The 15,908-nt window shown below is 41.1% G+C and overlaps 1 protein-coding gene across 12 annotated transcripts in view; it reads left to right on the forward strand.

The window, feature by feature from the left end:
* SCEL (sciellin) overlaps window positions 1–15,908 on the forward strand; it is a 62,376-nt gene that overhangs the window by 11,469 nt on the left and 34,999 nt on the right. For all 12 annotated transcript variants that reach the window (XM_063126030.1, XM_063126037.1, XM_063126032.1 and 9 more), the window contains 6 exons: window positions 1,407–1,524; window positions 6,019–6,081; window positions 7,642–7,710; window positions 10,912–10,980; window positions 12,833–12,892; window positions 14,222–14,290. In XM_063126030.1, the coding sequence (XP_062982100.1) occupies window positions 1,407–1,524; window positions 6,019–6,081; window positions 7,642–7,710; window positions 10,912–10,980; window positions 12,833–12,892; window positions 14,222–14,290 (448 nt within the window). The remainder of the gene's footprint in view (window positions 1–1,406; window positions 1,525–6,018; window positions 6,082–7,641; window positions 7,711–10,911; window positions 10,981–12,832; window positions 12,893–14,221; window positions 14,291–15,908) is intronic.

Consider the following 15,908-nt stretch of genomic DNA (forward strand, 5'->3'; position numbering starts at 1 on the left):
AATGGAATATCCTGCTTGGTGTAGATGAACTCCCAGTTTTGATTCTGGCCCTGCCCACTCCTGGCTTTGGCCTTGCCCACTGCTGACATACCACCCCAAAAGATTACTTGTGACAGAATGCAGCTCTCAGCAGAATGCTGCCCATCTATGCTGCCACGCATAAGGTTTGACTGTGCTAGGCTAGAAAGATCATTGTTCAAATTCCTCTGTTGTTTTCCATCGCAATATAGCATTGTTCACTCTCTCTTTTCATGCACTGATGACTCTTTTCAAGGTGGAAGTGGATGCCAGCTTGTAGTTAACCTATGCTGTGGTCACTCTCAAAAGATATGTGGCACTGGCTTTCTCTGAGGCCAATTTAAACATGATACCTGGTATACAAGAAAAGCATATGGCATCCCATACTGCTAATTGTATTAGCAGACAAGCTCCAAACCAAAAATCCCTTGCCTGCTAATGATGCGTGAGTAGTTGTGGGGATGGTTCAAATAAGATGCCAACTGGATGGAAATGACAAAGAAAATTTTTTCTTAGATGCCTGGTGTCATGTTTATGTTGGACCTTAGCTACAAAACTTTAGTATATATCATAAAACATATTGTGGAAGGTAACAGACATAGGTTACCCGAATCAGGACATGCATGTCTAACATTTGATGTCCGTTCACTTGATCACTTGCAGTTAAGTGTGTGGATCTGTGCCTAAAGAACAGAGGTGAGGTGAAAGTTCTAACTGTGGCGCTTAATTTGTGATGGATCATTCATACCAGCAAGCCATCACTTGATGTATCAGTCATCAAGTGGTGTCCTTGCACGTGTATGGGTGTGAACTCAACTGACTCTTTGCTGGCTCTTCCTCGAAGTGATTGGAGAGGATTTTGCAAATGTCTGAAGGCAACAAAAATAGGTCCAGCTTGTGAGTGGATCAGTTGATTCAAGGCTAGCCTTTAGAAATCTCCAAATATTCATTAAGGGAGCAATCCTATGCATGTTTAGTCTGGCTTGGGAATGCTGGGAATTGTAGTACTTTTTTTTCTGTCTAAACATGCATAGGATGTTCATTCGTTTGTTGGTTTTAAATGCATTCATGTCCCACCTTTCTGCCTCACTTAGAAGCATCCAATGTGGCTTACATCAGCAATCAATATAAAGAGCCAAACCAAAAAAAAAAGAGAGGGCAAATAATAGAATAACAACAAGGAGTCCAAACTAAACATAGAATAGTCTTTAAGGCCAGAAATGTCCTCAGCTCCGAGTGAAAAATCATGATGGGGAGAGGCAGACAGATCTCCTGAGGCAGCTACACAGTGTCTGCCCAGCAACTGAAAAGGCGTGATCACCAAGCTTCAAAAGGTCAGAGCGCTTCGTTATGTAATTTTTAAAATATCTCTGTCTGTGCACTAATAGATCAGAAGAATGCTTCGCTCGCAATGAAGAGCAGACAACAAGTTATTAATGAGGTCAACAAACGAAGGACCCTATTGCAAGATAACAGCTGGATAAAGAAAAAACCTGAGGAGGAAAAGTAAGGAAAGAACCCATTTTGGCTTAGGACAAAGAAGGCCATACATTCAATATTATTTTCTTGGTATTACTATACACGTCTGTGTGGGGTGTATTACAAAATTGCATGGATGAATCTATCAATGACCATTAGCCATGATAATTAAATTGAACCATCCTGTTCAAGGAAACAATGTTGTCTTCATGCTCTCCTTGAGGGTTTCCTGGTAGCATCTGGCCGACCGTGTTTGGAAAAGGCAACCTGACTGGCTCAACCTTCCTTTGATCTAGCATAGGGTGACCACATGAAAAGGAGGACAGGGCTCCTGTATCTTTAACAGTTGTATTGAAAAGGTGTCATTTGTATATATGGGGAACATGGTGAAATTCCCTCTTCATCACAACAGTTAAAGCTGCCCTCTTTTAAATCTGGTCACTGTAGTATAGCTCCTGCACCTTTAACTGTTGTGATGAAGAGGGAATTTCACCAGGTTCTCCATATATACAAATGACACCTGCTGGAATTCCCTTTTCTATGCAACTGTTAAAGATACAGGAGCCCTGTCCTCCTTTTCGTATGGTCACCCTAATCTAGCACAACTCTTATTTATTTATTTATTGGATTTTTTTATACCGCCCAATAGCCGAAGCTCCCTGGGCGGTTCACAAAAATTAAAACCATTCAAAGTATAAAACAAACAGTATAAACACATGTTATAAAATACAATATAAAAGCACAACCAGGATAAAATCAGCAGCAGTGCAGAAACACAGATTTAAAATACAAATTTAAAATACAAATTTAAAACCGCAAAGTTAAAATTGAATTTATAGACTGTTAAAATGCTGAGAGAATAAACTCTTCCTATAGTCTTCAACTTTTTAAAGCAGTTGTGGGGAACCTCTAGCCCATGGGCTGAAAACCTTCCTCGCGATCCTTACCCCACTGATCAGCTGATGCTAAAAATCATCTGAGGAGTGGGAAAAGGGGGATTTAGCTCCCTTTCCTCCTGCTGCTCAGCCATTTTCCCGGTGTGTGGCAGAATTACTTTGGCCATGCCCACTTTTGCCTCATTCTCCGGTCGCCCCAGGATTGTTTCCCGCGAGAGCTTCCTCACAGGGGAATATGATACTCGGGCTCAAACAGGCTCTCCATTCTCTATGGGTTTCAAACTCTTGATCCAAAGTGAGAATTGTGCCCTTAGACTAGGGGTGGGCAACTTGTGGCTCTCCCGATGTTTTGGTTTACAGATCACATCATCTATCACCACTGGCTATCCTGAGTAGGGCTGATGGGAGTTATAGGCCAAAACATCTGTGGGACCACAAGTTGCCCATCCTTGTGCTAGACAAACAAGGGCCTTAGCTAGACTGGGCGAAATCCCAGGGTGAACCCTGGGATCATCCCTGTGCGTCCACATGACGCACAGGGGATCCCGGGATCAGGGAGGAATGATCTCTCCCTTGCCCCGGGATCTCGCTCTCACCCTCCCCTTTGGGCCCGCTTTTTCCGTCGTCCTGGGCTGAGCCTGAGACCGTGGAATGTGGGGCCCGTTGCTGTGGTTTGACCTGGCTCCGCGCGAGGAGCTGCACACGGAGTGCAGTGCTCCTCAGGAGTGCTGCGCCCATCGGGGGTAGGGTGAGGGGGAGCAGGGAAATTAAGTTAATTTTTTTTTAAAAAAAAACCTCTACCTTTAGCACACGAGCATTCGTGCGCTCCGTCTTTTTTAAAAATTAAAAATAAATGGCAGGCGCGACGCCTCTCTTCCTGAGGTCGTCGCGCCTCATGTGTAAACAGAGGAAGGATCTCACGTTAATCACAACGTGAGATCTTCCCTCCTCCATCGCGGACTATGAGGTAAGTCTAGCTAAGTCCAAGGTCTCACAGCAAAGTGTTAGCTACTACTGCAGTTGGAGAGCCTTTTTACTTCTTCTGAGGGACTTGCCTCTAGTTGCGTCATTATTTATTTATTTATTGCATTTGTTTTTGTGAACCGCCCAGAGAGCTCCAGCTATTGGGCGGTATAGAAATGTAATAAATAAATAAATAAATAAATTGTGTGCTGCCCCATAGCTGAAGCTCTCTGGGCAGTTCACATTTTGGCTCAGCCACCAGGTTCAAACAGAAGAGGGATGAGAGGCATGTCACAGAGGTGTGTGTTTGTGTGTGTGGTTTTGTGTGTAATTTTAACAAAACTTCTCCCAACGGAAGGCACTGCAGATCAAAGGAAAATATCAGAGTCCCACAGAAGAGGTTTAAATCAAACACAGATGGAATGTTTAACATTGCTTCAGAGAACGCTTGCAATGTGTCGCGTCTTGCAAGGCATGTAAACTTCACAGGGTTTCACTTCAGACGGTAGGGTAGTTATATGAACAAATTAAAGAAGAAGCGATCTGGAATGCATCTGTTCGGTCTCCCTCAGCCTTACAGCATCTGTTACAACCAATCTGTTTTGCCCAATGGTTAGTTTAACTTGGTGGTTTTTCAAACTGTGTTCCAGGGAACCCTGGGGTGCCTTAATGAATATGCGCCTTATAACAATTCTCAGTTCTGCAAAAAACAGCGGTTCCATGGTAGACATCCAGGTCTCCCTCAACTAGCAAGTTCCCTGAAGGGGGAAAGCTTGAAAATGACTAGTTTAGCTTGTATAACTGAGAATGTGATCAAGTTTATAATAGCCAGAGGGAGAGAGGTTAAGGACTCAAATGGTATCATTTATAGGTTATCTGTAGATGAAGGGAAAACTTCAACAGACAAAGGGCTCATCTACACCAAGCAGGATATTCCACTATGAAAGTGGTATATAAAAGGCAGGAGCCACACTACTGCTTTATACCAGTATTGAAGTGCAATGACAACTGTTGGGGCCCTTTGACACATACCATATACCGCTTTCATACTACTTTCATAGTGGAATATCCTGCTTGGTGTAGATGTGTCCTGGGCCCCATCAGTTGTCAGTGCACTTCAGTATCACTATAAAATAGTAGTGTAGATCCTGCAGTGCACTTCAATAGTGCTATAAAGCAGTCGTGTGGCTCCTGCCTTTTTTATACCACTTTCATAGTGGAATATCCTGCTTGGTGTAGATGACCCCAAAGACTTATGGCTGAAGTATGTGAGTTTGACTATACAAGGTGGTATTGAGAGCTTCCTTATTTTGTTTCAGGGGTTGGCCACCGGTGGCCTTCTAGATATTGTTGAATTCCAACTCCCATCAGCCCCAACCAGCATGGCCAATTATCAGGGATTATCAATTGGATAATGATATCTTTATCTTAACTCCATTATCAGAATAAACCTCTTCTGCTCTGACATCCATGTATCTGTATTACATTAATAACTAAAAACTCAACAAAGTTTCATGTATTGTACATTATAGCTGCAGAGTTCTAACTCCAAGGAATCCAAATTGTCAGCTACATCTGTTGTCGGTTCAGAATATGTATATGTGCATGTGTCAAATCATTTACAGCAGGGGCACAGAATTTTTTTACAGCTGAGGTACCAGATTACCCCTCACTAGACCCCCCCATGGGCCGGATGGTCACACCCATTGATGTCATCTGCACCACACCCGTATCCATTTTAGTTTTCCTCTATCCTGAAACAGGCACGAAGAAAGAGCCTGCTGAGCTAGGAAAAGCGCAGACTCCCGGGCTTCGTGTGACGCCCGGTGTCCCTGTGGGCACAGTGGTAGAGGCACTAGTAAACCACAGGACTGGATTACTGCAGCACACTCTGTGAGGCTGCCCTTAAGGTTGTTCCAAAAGCAGCTTGTGTGTTGTCGAGGACTGCTCCTTTTCAGCATGTAACACCTTGTTGAGGGAAATACACAGGCTGCCTGTTTGCTATTGGGCCAGGTTTAAGGTTTTATTAAGATGGGACCAGGATACTTGAGAGCACCTTTCTCCCTTATCAACCTGCCCAGTCACTGAGGTCTTTGGATGAGGTTCTCCTGATGGTTCCACATGGGGCTGAGCTCTGTTTAGTTTAGAATCCATTCAGAGAAGATCTAAAAAGACTGATCTCTTCTGGCAGGCCTACCCAGTTGAATTTTAAGAAGCCTTTTAATAATGTGCTGCTTTTAATAATGTATTAGTTTTAAATGTTTTAATTATATGTATTTTATGGCATTTGCATTTATTTTGTACCCCGCCTTGATCCGGAGGGAGAGGCGGGTAACAAATAAATAAATTATTATTATTATTATTATTATTATTATTATTATTATTATTATCTTTTACTGCACTAGCTCCCACTCTGTGGAGTTTCCTGCCACCTGATGTCAGACAGACATCAATGTTGTTCCATTTTTAGTGTCTGCTGAAGACATTTATTTAAACAATCCTTTCCCGAGTAAACGAACAGCCACAGATTTATTGTTATAATTTGATTTTAAAGAATTTTATTCTTTTGTATTTCATTATGGTTTTTTTTTTCCAATTGTTTGGGTATGTATGTAGATAAAAAGGAAATAACAATATATATGAAACACTTGGTTTGTTGCAGCACTGATGAGAACTATGGCAGAGTGGTTCTTAATCAATACAAATCACAAGACGGCTTACACAGGTACAGTAACTTGTTCATCAGTGTATTTCCCACCCCAGTTATTTGAAAATGTGGTAAGACATGCAGTAGAGATGTAAAATTTCTGGAAATTTTGAAGCCATGGGGAAAAAACGGGGTGGGTGGGTTCTGAGGGGTTTTGGGGGAAAATGGGTTTATTTTATTTATTTTTGAAAAATTGAAATAATGCAATATTAGTACTTTTATAGATTGAAAGTCACTTTGTAACTTTAAGAACATAAAATGTAATTAAGTCCAAGTTGGTTTGGCATAAAATTATTACATTTGGTATATTAAAAGTACAGTGTATTCAAACAATTATTACAAATTGAATTTACTTTTTTATTTTTATTTTTGTAACAAATGGAGCTACAAGCTCCTGAACTGTTAGGAACACCTGAACGCTAAAGAACCTCTTTGGTTTTGCCAGTTTATGAGGAGCAGGCAAAAAACAATTTAAAAACAACAACAACAGAAGAAACCATCAACGTTAGTAACAAAGAAAATTATTTATGTCTCCGCCAGTCCTCCACAGTGTCAAGCAGACATAAAGCCCCCATTCCCATAAAAAGAACTGAGAAAAAGGGGGGGACCAAGGTTCAATGAATATGCATGGAATTTAATCAGACTCATTTTCTGAGCTACAGCTCTCACTATCAGTTTCAGCATCTGCTTCAATGGCAGTGCTGCCCCCTTGAGGCAGAAATGCATCTTGCGCTTGCATTTCAGAGTTGTAGTCTCAGTTTGCAATCTAGGACTTGCTTGTCCTTGGGGCACAGAAATTCTAATAATCTGATACTGTATATAGTTTTTAGAAATCATTTGGAGAAGTAAACATTTTGAACACCTTGTCTTAAACATTTTATTCATCATGCTAAAATAAAACATCCCATAATCCATTTTTTCTTCATTTTTTTTTCATTTTTTTTTTGGAAAAAACCAAAAAAGCCTTCAGGGGACACACCCTGTTTTTTTCTGAATTTTTCTGGGTTTTTTCAGGTCCTTCACATGTATATATGCAGGAAACAATTATTTGCTTTGGTTTTTAATTTGTAACAAGAGCCTACTTTATTGTGGCAACGAAAGTCAGAACTTTGGTTTAACTCAGATTTCAGTTGTTGTTGATGATGATGATTATAATGCAACTCTATTCAAGTCTCCTTTATTGTTTATAGCCAAAGGCCATTACAATATCATATGAACCATTAAAACATTAATCTGATTAATACAGTTAGACAGTTAAAACAAGTTAAAACCTTAAAACTAGACAAGACCACAGATAGTTAATGCAACTCTAATGATTCGCTCAAAGTGTGAAGGTAATTTCTCAACAATTGTTTATGCAATTCAGCCAAAGGAAAGATCTTATTTATAAATATCTTTAACTGATTCCCTTATCTGATATATTACAGTATTTTAATTTATTTCTTAATTAAAAAAACACTTATGAAATGACAGAGATTAATCAGTTGGCAGGTCTCATTTGGAGACTTTGGCGGTTGAGATTCTTCTTTAAAATCTTTTAAATCCTCAGTTAATATAATTAATTTTCCTTAATGACAGGAGCGCAGATGAAAATGATGATCAAAAAACTTTGCTTAGCCGATACAGATCTGATACTACTTTAGACAGGTAATTTTTTATATAGATTGCTTTGTTAGTTTACATGTGCTGTCTCCAGTATTTGAGGCAGTAAGTCCGTGTGCACCAGTTGCTGGGGAACATGGATGGGAGGGTGCTGTTGCACCATGTCCTGCTTGTTCATCCCTGGATGATAGCTGGTTTGTCACTGTGTGAACAGAGTACTGAACTGGGTGGACCCTTGGTCTGATCCAGCAGGGCTCTTCTTATGTTCTTATGTTCTTATATAAAGTTTGGATGAGGTTATACTTTTTGGATGGCTAAAAAAAAAACCTGGTAGGCTTATGATTTCACTCAGATTTGATGACTTGGGTGTGTGGAGATATCGGTGCCATGAAGCAAATAGTGTTACATTTAGACTGGTGAGGCCTAGGTACAAGCCTCCCCATTCGGTAAAGAAGTACACGTGCAATGCAACACCCCATGGGTCCCAGTTCAGAAGTAAGGCCCACTGATATCAATGGAACTCACTCCCAGGTAAATGTGTATAGGAGGGGGGTACAGAACCTCAAGCCTGGGGGCAACATCCAGCCCTCTTGAAGTCCCACTCTCACTTCTCCTGGGCCCATCTGATTATTTGGTGTTTTCCTAGCTTTTGTACAGCTTTCCCCACATTCTAAAATGTCAAAATGGCTCCCGTAAGGCTTGGTTCCTGCCAGTAAAACTTTTATGCTACAATATGCTGGCATTTTGGCCCCACCCCTTTGCCTCCAGCCCCACCCATCACTGGAATGCAGCCCCTGAAAGCTTCTTTGAAATGGAATTGGGCTTTTGTGGTGAAAGAGGGTGTGCACCCCGATGTATATTTATTTATTTATTTTATTTATTTATTTATTGCATTTTTATACCGCCCAATAGCCAAAGCTCTCTATAGAAATGCAGCCTTGAACAAGTTGCTATTACTCAGCCTTGGCCCTCTCACAATTCTGTTTTGAAGATCAAATGGAGTGACACTGGCTCAGTTTGGGTGACACGTTAGTTAGGGTGACCATGTGAAAAGGAGGACAGGGCTCCTGTATCTTTAACAGTTGCATAGAAAAGGGAATTTCAGCAGGTGTCATATGGAGAACCTGGTGAAATTCCCTCTTCACCACAACAGTTAAAGGTGCAGGAGCTATACTAGAGTGACCAGATTTAAAAGAGGGCAGGGCACCTGCAGCTTTAATTGTTGTGATGAAGAGGAAATTTCACCAGGTTCTCCATATATACAAATCAAACATGCAGAAATTCCCTTTTCAATACAAAGATACAGGAGCCCTGTCCTCCTTTTCATATGGTCACCCTACGTTAGTCAATGGTGGACTATTTAATCAAACAGTGTTTAAATAGTCCCCCGTTGACTAACATGCCATCTGTTGGGCAAAAACCATGTCACAGTTGGTTATTTCCAACAACAACAACAAAAAATAACCAACGGAGATAACCAATGGTGTGCAGAGTTGTTTTTCTGCACAACCGTTGGTTATCGTGTTGTGTCACAGGCTCTGATGATTATTTCCTCTGCCGATAGAGTTGCAAGGTAAGAGCAGCAGAGACCCTGGCCACTCTAGCCCATTGGGGCTCCATTGGCAGTGGAAATAATCCTGTGCCGGCAAGCTTTTGGGGAGCCCCGATTGTGACGTCCCTTGGTGGGGTGGAGTGATCCTTGGCTCCCCACATGCTCCCGGCACAAGCACATGCCATCCCTGGGTGGAGTGCTGCCAGTTGTGGCGCCCCACATCCCTTGCCACCATACCCCCACCATCCCGATCCATCTGGAGATAGCCTCAATGGGATAGAAGGAGCCCCTTCCATTCCCTCAGGCTGATCCCTAAGCACAGGAGAAACTCGTCCACCGATATCAGGGTGGGGCACGTGCAAGAATCCTACATGTTGCTGTGGCGAACAGCACAGATTCTTCCACGTCACATCCCGTCCCCATTCACAATAACAGAAGGGCAATCCTTTGCTGAGACAGGCGGATGCTTAAGCATCCAATTCCCCTGCATCCCGCCTCCCTGACCAAAGGATTGCCCTTCTGTCACAACAGCAGCTCAGATACTTGCATACCCCTCATTTCCATAGCAACGGGGCAGTGGGCGGCATTGTTACAGCCGCCCCCGTTGGTATGGGGACAAGGGCGAAGGACGGGTCGGCGAAGAGAGAAATTCTCCGCTGAGAGGGCATCATTTGTTTATCGGTTTATTGTACTTTATTTATTTATTTTAGAATATTTATATACTGCTTCCCATTTTAAAAATCCCAAAGCGGTTTACAGGAAATGATAAAACAATAATATGATGTTAGCTGCTTTCCGATTCCTTTTGGAGAGAAAAGCGAGATACAAATAAATTGTAGCAGAGCAATTGTTGTGTGAGCTGTAACCTGCCCCAAGTTTGCTGCAATGTCTATTTACAATGCAGTCCTTAGCATGTGTATTCAGAAGTACTATGCATATTATTGCATTTGCTTCCGTAAATAATTGCTTTAGCCCTGTTAGCTAGAACCTGACAATGGCACCTTTTCACTGACATGTCAGGAAAACGTTTTTCAGCAGAAACTATAAAATCCATAAAGGCCAGGAAAGGGCGTGTGCTTTTTCTGTAATGTAAATCTAATGGCTGCATGAAATCAATGTTAAGCACAGCTACCATAGCCTCTTCGGGTTGAGGTAATGGCTGTAAATCTCCCAACTGTGTTCCACCAGGAATTGTATACGATGGACATCTTCAAATTGTATTGATCTCCCAAAAACACTGTGTGTGGTGATGGTGATGGTGGGGGAACATTATATTCCATATGGAGTGGTAAGGGATTGCTTTCATTGCAGAACCATTTTAGGTCTTCATTAAAGGGCTTGTCAGAGTACTTGATGTTTTCCACTGCCATGCAAGACTCGTTTAAAAAAGAATGTACAATAATCTTGGGACATTTAATAATTCATTGCTTTTTAAAAACTTAATTAAAATAGCTCTTTCTGCAAGCTCAAAACTTTTTTCAAACAAATAAGCAATAGCATTTTAATTGAGTCAGCTAGTATACTATTCTATTCTCATTATCATTGTAAAATTGTGTGCAGCAGCTACGGCAAACTTTTTCTGCTTTGCTAGGAAATATTAGATGTTGTCATTTTAATTCAGGCACTCTTCCTTTTTAACAAAAGCTAGTTTCTACTCTTAGTGAAAACTCACTTTGCTACTTATCTTTATTTAGGATTTCTGGCAGCAGTGATGCTGACAAAGCAAATACGCTTCCTGCCTTAGATAGCAGGCCAAGTAAGAGGTACGTGTGAGCAATTCTTTAGAGTTATCCATTTAGGGGGCACAGCAAGATTGGGAGAAATCAACTGGGTACTTTATGTGTAGCCATCTCTCCTTCCTGGGAACCAGTAATGATAACATGGGAATTAACACAGGATATAGCTCACCTGCGGGATTCAGAACTTCAGAAATTGTTGATGTCGCAAGGGAACCGGTTATGGTGGAAGACCAATCATGCTGTAAACCAAAGCTTATGGGTAGGGTGACCATATGAAAAGGAGGGCAGGGCTCCTGTATCTTTAACAGTTACATAGAAAAGGGAATTTCAGCAGGTGTCATTTGTATATATGGAGAACCTGGTGAAATGCCCTCTTCATCACAACAGTTAAAGCTGCAGGAGCCGTGCCCTCTTTTAAATATGGTCACAGTATAGCTGCAGTATAGCTCCTGCAGCTTTAACTGTTGTGATGAAGAGGGCATTTCACCAGGTGCGACATGCATACAAATGACACCTGCTGAAATTCCCTTTTCTATGCAACTGTTAAAGATACAGGAGCCCTGTCCTCCTTTTCATATGGTCACCCTACTTATGGGGAAATACCAAGTCAGAGCCATGCTTCGTTAAAAACAAACAAACAATATCTTGATTCTGGCATGATCTGTCAGGGTTTTTTCACATGAGCCACAATGGCCTCATTCAGATGTAAAAATAAATTATGGTTTATCATTAAAAGTATGAACCTAGGCACTGGTGGCTCCAGTGTCAGTAGAGCTGTGAATCTGCTCTTGGTTTAAGTTGGAGCCGGTCAGAACTCTTGAAGGAACTATCCAAGGTATCCTTCCTTAGTACATTCATTCCGCATGGCTTGTCCATTTGTACTTTTTAAAAGTGCTTAGCTATTTTATTCCATGATCAATCTTTATGTGGGCATGCAGGAGGATTTGTAAAGTACTGAGCCCTTTCCCTGCAACAATCCACAGGCATGGACAGCCACCAAGGCACAATAAGTCATTACCAGAAATGGGAGGCCCACGATACCTCCTTTATCCCAATCTAGTTCTTCCTGCCTGGCATCAAGATCCTTCAGCAATTTGCATCCAGGCAAGAAGGGGGGGGTTGCTGGAGATATGGGAGGTGTACATGAGGTTCCAGTTTCGAGTAATGACCTGGCATGCTGTGGCAGAACAGAGATGCAAAAATTGCCTCCAGCGCCCATCCCATCCTGCAGGGAGAAACCCGGCAGGGCATTAGATCCGCAGAAGCCTCAAAGTTCTCAGTCAGCACAACCTCCCTCAGTCTCCGCATAACTTCCTTACGCAGAATTCCCAATGCCTTTGATGGTTTCACGATTCAGACGCATCAACTTTGATGTCAGTTTGCTGCTGCTGTTTATCGATGTTGCCCAAACCGTGTCCCTGGGTTGAGTGTTGCCCATCTGGAACAAAATCTTTAGAGGCAATGAAATGTAATTCTTAAAATGGCTGATTATTATTATTATTATTATTATTATTATTATTATTATTATTATCATCATCATTATTATTATTATTGATAATCATCACCTTGAGGCACCATCAATATGTGGAAGAAAGTGAAATTCAATCTTTTTAAGTTTCAGATTGGTACATAATGAAGATCCTTTAAAAGGAACTACGGTATTAGAAAACCCCAAGTATAGGCATTGCTAGTTTTGTATCTCCACTTCTTGTTTGAACAATTTAGTTAGCTATGATGTCATCAGATGAGGCAGATCATTAATTCCCCAAAAAACAAAGGGACAATCTGATAGTAGATATCATGTTTGAATACTTATTGACCTATGAACTTAAGTTATGTCTGAAAACACTAAATTGTGGTGTGTTTGTGTTTACAGCAAGGAGCTTGATATATCTGTCAAAACAGGCAATGTCACATCACCTGTGAAGAAGAAAAGGTATCTGTCCTGTTTATTTTTATTGCCTTGGAATGTAATCCATGTATCGGTAAATGTTTTAGTGAAAGCTACCTTCCTAATGCAGAAATTGATTCTATAATTATCCTCACCAAGTCCTTTGAAAAAGATTTTTACATGTCAGAAGGGTGAAGTATTCAATTAACTCAAAAGATAGATTTGCAAACTTACACCAAGATAAACCTGGTAGACACAAGTAGAAGTAGTCTGGAGTAATGGTTCCCTGTGCAGACTTGGCAAAGTCCTTGAGGAGCTTAAAAAACCTATGGAATAATTTTTTTTTATAAATGCTAAGAATACTACTAGGCTGATTTAGGCTAGCAGCACAGCATAACGTTCAAGCACAGGATGGTTACTTACATAATGCATTTTACTTACTAAAAGGATAGTTGCCTTTTAAGTAGGGTGACCATATGCCGTCCACTTGCCGTCTTGTTCAGTAGGTTGAACACAAATGTAAGATTTTTCTTTGCCAGAAAAAAAGGCTACTTCCTCCTTTCCCCACCCGGTTTAACCTAATAAGGTTTTAAAAACAGGTTTATTTCTAACCCTCACTGTGACATAGGGTGACCATATGAAAAGGAGGACAGGGCTCCTGTATCTTTAACAGTTGTATAGAAAAGGGAATTTCAGCAGGTGTCATTTGTATATATAGAGAACCTGGTGAAATTCCCTCTTCATCACAACAGTTAAAGCTGCAAGAGCCGTGCCCTCTTTGTATCTGGTCACTCTGGTATAGCTAAGCCCTTGGGAGTTTTTAGGGTGCTTCCTTGTGTCAGGCATGATCAGAAGGCACTCAGGGCCACACAGACTAGGTTTAAGTAATTCCTACCATTTGGGGCATAATGTAACGTTGTACTGTCCTAGTCTTGCAACCTGGAATTCTTTAACTGGTCAAAGATTATGCATCCAAAATATAGAAAAGGCATTCTGATTCTAGAAATATATGTAGACATGAACACGTGAAAGCCATTGGGTTCCCCCCACTTTTAGGGGAAATGGCAGCTTTATTCCTGGAATAGGAAATGCTAGAGATTCTGAAAAGAAATGTATTCTCAGAAATTCTCAGTAGGGAGACAAAAGCAGAGATGTATATTTTGAAAGGTTTGCTTTGTATTGATGAAAATCACAACAGGCAGGATCCAATTAAGTTCTTCCAGATCCCCATTCATTTTAATTGGGACTTAAAACAATGTGACATAAATTGGCCCATAGACAGCATGATTTGTCTTTAGGTTTTATTGGTGTTCAGATACAAGACTCTGTAAAATAAGCTGTAATATAAATTGTTCATTCATTAACATTGAATAGACAGTCATGGATGCCTCCCCCAGTCTCAAACCAGAAGACCACCACAGACAATGTGGAACAACACAAAAGGTAAGAACTAGAATTTTAGCAAAGTTTGTGTCCAACTCCCAAATCTTAGGGCTCCGTCCGACAAGTGTTTTTTGCATGCTCGTTACTGGGCACTCACGGATTTTTTGCAGGTCCTTCACATGACGTCACCTGTCTCCCATGTGCCTTCCGCCCCTTCTGGCCTTCCTTGCGCCACAAGAAAAACCACAGAAAGTCTGAAATATTTTTAAAACCGGAAGTTGCTGCTCTCTCCTGCTGTGTGCAGGAGAAGCAGCGTGATTAGAACGCCCAACTGAATGGGCCTTGTGCTCATTGTTTACTTCCTGTTTTGAAACAGGAAGTAACTGAGCAACGAAACCAGGAGTGGAAAAGTGACGGTAGGGAGCGTGCTTTCCCACGTGTGATGGAGCCCTTAGGAAAGGCTTTAGAAGAATTTGTGTGTTTCTTTGGTTTTTTACTCTAAAGTAAGTGTAGGAGCTAGAATCTGTTTTGGACTGCTGTGGTCCTAATCTGGATCGGGGTGGGGGGGACCTGCAATTTAAATTGCCAGGAATAGATACATTTAATCAAATAGGATACTTTTTGGCAATGTAAATTGTACGTATGAATCCCCCCGTCTGGATTGGGACCACACCAGAGGGTGAAGAATTATATTTAAAAAAAAACTACCTCCTATACTAGTGTCCTGATACAGATTGTATCTCCTGTGTTTACTTTAGAGTAAAAAAAAGGGTAGAAAGAGCTAGCTCCTAGTTATGTCTAAAATAATATGTGGTTTGGCCTTGAGATTCTCTGAATATAGATCTAAAAGTGTGTTAACATGCTTGTTTGAAATGTACATGTCTTTCTCTTTGTTTAAAGCAGGGATGAGTAAGATGTGGCCCATGGGCCATATTTACGGTCACCATATGGAAAAGAAGACCAGGCTCCTGTATCTTTAACAGTTGTATAGAAAAGGGACTTTCAGCAGGTGTCATTTGTATGCATGCAGCACCTGGTGAAAATTCCTCTTCATCACAACACTTAAATCTGCAGGAGCCCTGCCATCTTTTGTATCTGGTCACTCCAGTACAGCCAGAGCAGCTTTAACTGTTGGGATGAAGAGGGAATTTCACCAAGTGCTGCATGCATAACAATAACTGCCAAAATTCCAATTTTATACACAACTTTTAAAGATACAGAAGCCCTGTCCTCCTTTTCATATGGTCAGTCTATTCAAGCTAAAATATGTTGGTATTTTGTGGGTGTTTTTTGCCCCACCTATTTTGCATTCAGACCTACTCAACACTGGAATTTGCCCCTAAGAACTTCTCCAAAATGGAATTTGGCTCCCAGACAGAAAGAGGTTCTGCTACCCCTGACTTAGAAGATTTTAATGATCGTATTTCTAACTACAGAGTAATGATTCCTTCTCTGCTGACTGCTTAAAGGATTAACTTTTAACCATCTCGTGCAAACATTCTGCTGCCAAGTTGTGAACGAGAAAGCCTCCAGTTCAAATCTTGCCTCTGAGCTGATGAACTCACTATGCGACTTTAGTTAAACCACTGTCTTTCAGCCTCTACCCCTCCCCTCTGCAATATGGATGGAAATATTAATACTGAACTACTTAAAGAGTTGTTTTAAGGATTACTGAAAT

Source organism: Elgaria multicarinata, chromosome 5, assembly GCF_023053635.1.
Source record: "Elgaria multicarinata webbii isolate HBS135686 ecotype San Diego chromosome 5, rElgMul1.1.pri, whole genome shotgun sequence".
NCBI classification, from domain to species: domain Eukaryota; kingdom Metazoa; phylum Chordata; class Lepidosauria; order Squamata; family Anguidae; genus Elgaria; species Elgaria multicarinata.